A 6,000-nucleotide genomic window follows, 5' to 3' on the forward strand; every position below is an offset into this window, starting at 1 on the left:
TTTCCGAAAAGGGTAGCTTCCATGTTAGAACCTTTCCGGAGACATCAATGATAAATTCTATAACTAATCATATGTAAGCGTTTCGGAAGTGGTACAGTGGCATACTTGTATGATGCATAAATGTAGTGGTTGCGATAGCAACATAAAGCAATACAATTTATTTGAAAAATTGAGTTACACGTCAATTCAACGTGCATTTAAATGAACGTATATTATAATAAAACATTGATAGAAAGTTTAAATGCACATGATTACAAAAAACATGTTGCAGGCTAAGTATTTTGTAACGTAAACGGCTATCTTTGTTTCTTATAAAAAAAAAGCCCCCAACCTATTCGATTATATAAACAATCAAATAATTCATTTCTATTAAAATAAAAGCTAAAGATTCTAGCATATTTTCTTTCTCTTCGTGATCTTAATCAATCATATCTCCATGCATTTAGAGCAACCATATGCAGTTTGTGTTCCAAAAAACTCAAGCGAGCCCGAACTCACCTTCGCTTAACCAGTTTGAGTATACAACAATACGAATGGCCTTCAAATTGAACCCAGATGTAACCTTCCCAGTAGTTCCGATACTCACTTTAAACACTCATGTTAACGCTTTGAGCAAAGGTCCGCTAATAAACGATTTAGAAGTAAAGCCTCTAATAGTTTATTATCCCATCGATTTTGAGTCAATATTTGTATCACGCGTTTGAAAGTACTACCACTTAAATCGTACATTGTAGATGTAGATTTTCCTTTCCGTAACTATCAAGTAACATCGAAAAAAGCTCCCCCAGATGTTAATAGCAATCAAGAGTTCACGCTTAGATTCATAAACCTTAGGACTAATGCTTGTAAGTGTTATAAAATATTACGCGTACTCTAGTCATACCCACCAAACACTTTTTCTAGCACTAAATCCCGAAATAAACTTACCGTCTGTGCTAGGGGCCTCTGCCCAAAACAGTTTGTTTATTTTGGGCGAAAAAAAAAAAAGTCAATTGTTGATTGCGGATGCTGCACCTAACCATACTTTCTGCAAGCGTTCTTAAAACAAATGCCTCAACAACATCGGAGACATTTGATGTTATTAGTACTATTCTGTTTTATAGACAAAACTTTCGTAAAGGAACGAGATAATAACAAATACCTTTATAGCCAAATCAAAAGAAATATGTCAGGAAATTATTGAAAATGTGATAAGGAAGAAGCCAGATACAAAATAGACACAAGCACATACGCCAAAGAAAGGTCCTGTTCATTGTATGAATATGAAAATAATGGCAGTAGTGCTGAGTTTATTGAAGACTTGAGCAAGCTTAAAAAAGGACATCCTTAATAAATCTAAAGCGAATGACCTGTTCAATTCGTACGTGTCATTTAACACCCTTATGCTTATATAAAAAAATAAATTGAAACAAAAGACACGAAAAAAAAAAAGTGATATAAAACATCAAAGTTTTATTATGTTGTGGTTTTAGCGACAATGTAATCAAATATAAAATAGCGCGATGTACTAATACGGGTTCGGGTATACTAGCTGTATTCACACGGGAGAAATTGAATAGCGTTCGTTGGTCCAAAACTTACTTTTTCGTTTGCATTAAAGTAGACCACAAGTAACTCCATCTTTCCTTAATTTCGGAGCGGAGATGGAAGACCCACCCCAAAAGTTTCTATGCATGTCAGCTTCGCTATCTGTTTGCTTTTGGTAAGTATGCGAACATAGCACAACAACTTATCCCATAACAGCAATTTTGCGGAGAAGTATATTATTTTAAATGGCTCTTTCTCTGTATTCGCGCTTCCTTATCAGCCTTTAAAGAAGTCATCTTTTGTTACGCGTCTTTTTTTTTTTTCTTCAAAAATTCATGTAACTTTGTTTTAAACAGTAGCCGAAATTTAACATCTTTAAATTGACTTAATTTACCTGTAATTACAGGTCCAGAGCTAGTATTTTTTTGATAAACGCGCTAGTGACTTTAAACTTTCTTGTGTTAGGCCCTTATTTGACTCCGAAGACATAAATATAGCAATATCTTGGCTTTTCAGTACCTGGAAAACACCTATGATGCGTTTCCATTATTTTCGCGTTATTTACCATCTGTGCGCAGATTTGTACGGATAGTCGGCATAGGCACGGAAATATAATTGTCTGAGCTGTACATATATCATTATTTACGTTTCAACATGGGTGGTGTTCCTGAGCGTTAACTCAATATTAATACGATTAAGATTGAAATAATGCATAATACAACTCCGCACATAAAATATTCGACACTTCCGTTTTGAGCCAAAAAAATAAATAAACCTACTCTTTCTTCGTTCAACGATTCTTTCATATTTTATTACACAATTTATCATGCCACTTACTGACATTACTAACAAAGTCTCTAGAAAAAGCAAGGAACTTTCAGATTTCGATCGTGGAGTCATTTGCGGTTTGGCAGAGCATGCCAAATGGACAGGTACCCAAATCAGCAAAGAATTGGGCGTTCCTAGAACAACCGTTGTTACGATTATAAAAAAGTATCGAACTGAAGGGATCACGACTGTCCAACCTCGTCCAGGAAGACCAGCAAAGCTGACAGCAAGAGCTGAGCATCACCTGACGCTTTTAGTTCGAAGGGACTCCTTTGAACCTTTAAGTGTTCATATGCAAAATCTTGCGAAGGCTACCGATCCAATCAGCCTGACGACATTGAGGAATGCACTTCGCAAAAACGGTTTTTATTCTTGCAGACCTTCCAAAAAACCGTTTTTGAGTCTTAGACATAAAAAAACGCGAAGAGAATGGGTCGACGACAAGATGAATTGGACATTAGATGACTGGAAGAAGGTAATCTGGTCCGATGAGTCGCGATTCGCACTCAGGCACAACGACGGTGGTGTGAGAGTTATTAGAAAGAAGGGTGAAAGGTATATGGATAGATTTGTTTTACCAACATTTAAATTTGGTAAGGGATCAGTGATGGTATGGGGATGTTTTTGGGCAGGCGGTTTGGGCCCTTTGGTGACACTAAAAGGGTCTGTCGATCAAGAAAAATATGTCAATTGTTTAAGTCAAAACTTTCTCCCTTGGCTTGAACAATTGACAGAGAAATATGGTCATGACTTTATTTTCCAAGAAGACGGTGCCCCATGCCATACAGGAGGATATACGAGGTGGTGGAAAGAGAAGGCTGGGATTGCAGGCTTTGAGCGATGGCCCGCTCAAAGTCCCGATTTGAATCCGATTGAGAACCTTTGGCGCCTCCTGGGACAAAGGATTGCTAAAAGAAGAGCCCAGCTTCAAAATCTTAATGAATTGGAGGTTGCACTTCATCAGGAATGGAAGTTGTTGGGGGATGAAGTGTGTCATAAGCTTGTAGAAAGTATGCCCGATAGATGCCGGGCAGTAAAAAAAGCTCGTGGCTCAAATACCACTTATTAACGTAAATAAAAAAGTTTCTTTTTACAAAATATATATATATATTGCTATTTTGTCAAGTTTGGTAGAATTTGAGATACCTTTTATTAACAAGTTTTTGGTTTTAAAAAAATGCATGACTAAAGGAACTCAAATTTTTGTGAAAAGTGTCGAATATTTTCGGTGCGGAGTTGTATTAGCGCCACTTTGGTCGGGTGGTCCGAAAAGACAAAATCATTCACCCTGAGAAATTTCTAAATTTGAAACATCAACCGAATGGTTACACATAGTCTACTTTTACTTGTTCTTTTGTGAAGGTACCGGGCTGTATCTAATTAGGACATAACCTTGTTATTTAGAGTGCTGTTTGTTTATTGGCTTTTTTATGTTATCAAAACATAGCGAGATAAAATAAAAGTATACAAATGTATACGCGTCCTTATTTCGCGTTTTTAGCAGTAGATTTGTTATTTCTGATGTTATATTAGCACAAAGATATAAGGGTCGAATGAGCCAAAAATTATTTACGTCATAACAGACTGCCGAATATCTATTAGTGCTCACATAAAGTAATACGTCAGCTGCTTAGGCTTTAAAAAGTAAGTTTCGTGAGTAAGAAGTATTCTCGCCGTTACATTACGTGTATTTCTAATGTTCCTACAGACTGCAAAAAAAAAAAGATGGTATGCAAATGATAAAAAACTTTTGGTAAAATAACAAATTATGCATTGAGGCGTTTCACTAACACCCATACTAACTTCCCGTCTTCATTTTACCGGGAAAGACACACGTGAACACTAACAAAAAGATGTACGGGACTAGTGCTTTTTTTAGAAATAAAGTCGGGCAATGAAAAGATCGTCGTCATGTCATGTAAAATTTCAAAAAATCTTGTATAAATAAGCTCTGTAATCTTGGTTGTTTACTACTTCTTTATATTTCTATATACTTTTTTTATAATCCAAAATGCTCAGCGACTCCGAATCTACTCTCAAAATCAACGTCATCTCTGCCTCTGACCTTATTAATGTCCAAACAATGGGTAAGCAAGATCCTTTCTTGCAACTCTCTTTGAACTTCCAAGAGAAGGATAAGTTCGTTAAGACCTTTACTCACAAGGATGGTGGATCTCAAGCTTCTTGGAACCAATCCTTTGAACTCCCTTTGAATGGCGAGCCCGATCTCTTTATTGAAGTTCTTGATAAAGAAGCCTCCGTTGATGAAGTCATTGGTTTTGCTGCTATCCCTATTAAACAAGTTGTTTATGCTGATGGTGCTTACTTGAACGGTCTTTTCAACATCTACGACACTGACGGAAACCGCGCCGGTCTTGTCCACTTGCAATTAGCTGCTAAGGGTTTCCCTAACTCTGAAACTCCTAACTTTGACACTGAGCCTGTTCAAGGTGAAAGTAATGTAAACGATGAGCATTGTGCTCGTATGAAGTCCAATGAGAAGAAGGCTGTTGGTGTAAGTGTTGCTGGTGGTCTCTTCGGTGCTGGTTTTGCCATCGGTGCTACTTTACTCGGAAAGAAGCTCTACGAAGCTCAACTTGAAGAAGAAGAGGCTGAACGTCGCGCTCGTGAAGGAGAAGAGCCTGTCGAAGAATAACTCCCCAAATTTAAAGTTGGTTTGTATAAATAATTTAGGTCCATCAGTAAAGCCACGGCCTTTTCTCTGTTAATAAAATATCTCAGACTTTTACCTGTATTCATCATCATGACCAATGAAGTTTATGTTTGTTAAATCTTCGAGCTCAAATTAAAAAAAAATAGAAGGGGGGGTCGCTTGGAGATGAAAGGATTAAGAGTGATATTTTTAATGAAATATAAGTAATCAATATGGATTTTAAAAATTCTTACTATAAAAACTAATGGAAAGTGATTGGTATTGATACATCTATGTTCCAAAGAGAGCGTATTTTGTTGAACGCCACATTGTACTTTCTGTATACCCATGTAATAACGTCAGTAAAGACGTATTATTTTGATTATCAATAAGATGTGTACATAGATCTTTTGTCTGCTGTCGCTTATAATAAGATATAAACTGTCAAGACCTCTTGTATTTATATATATATATATATATATATTTTCTGCAGTTGGAAGATACAACCTGAACATACGCATGTGTTAGCGCTTAGATATAATTGATTACTTTTTTTCTAAAGTTATGCTGCTCGTAAGACATGCCAAATACTATGGCAAAGTAACAATTATTTTTGAAAAAAAACAAAATTGCAGTCGATTCGGATTTTAAACTCTAAGTAAATCACCGTATTGATACAGTTAAAGTCTCTGTTTTGAATATACTTTTCTTTGTCCACAATAAATATAAGCACGTAATCTGAAAATTAATTTTGATATCTAAAATTTAAAGAACTCTTATCAAGGATATAAGTTATGTTTTGATAGTACGTAAATCGTTCTTGTTAAAATAAATTTAGATCAGGATTGAAAATGTTTCCCACCAGGCTTATTGATCACTAAGTCATCGTTAATGGGTAAGTAATTTATATAGGGCGTTGGGATTCTACAAAGTGAGATTTCCCTAGCAGAATTGTCCTACTTCTTCATAACAATGAATAATGTCAATAACTA

At 35.9% G+C, this 6,000-nt stretch overlaps 1 protein-coding gene across 1 annotated transcript; it reads left to right on the forward strand.

The window, feature by feature from the left end:
• The first annotated feature begins 4,337 nt into the window (after nt 1–4,337).
• Nucleotides 4,338–5,114, forward strand: EV154DRAFT_518459 (C2 domain-containing protein). The gene has a single exon (XM_051602620.1). The coding sequence runs from the start codon at nt 4,367–4,369 to the stop codon at nt 5,009–5,011; it is 645 nt and encodes a 214-aa protein (XP_051454679.1). The 5' UTR covers nt 4,338–4,366; the 3' UTR covers nt 5,012–5,114.
• The last annotated feature ends 886 nt before the right edge of the window (nt 5,115–6,000 follow it).

The sequence above is a fragment of the Mucor mucedo genome (assembly GCF_025094135.1).
Source record: "Mucor mucedo strain NRRL 3635 chromosome Unknown EV154scaffold_89, whole genome shotgun sequence".
Taxonomy (NCBI): domain Eukaryota; kingdom Fungi; phylum Mucoromycota; class Mucoromycetes; order Mucorales; family Mucoraceae; genus Mucor; species Mucor mucedo.

Coding starts and splice junctions, on each gene's coding strand:
- EV154DRAFT_518459 (XM_051602620.1), top strand. CDS start 4,367: ATGCTCAGCGACTCCGAATCTACTCTCAAAATCAACGTCATCTCTGCC.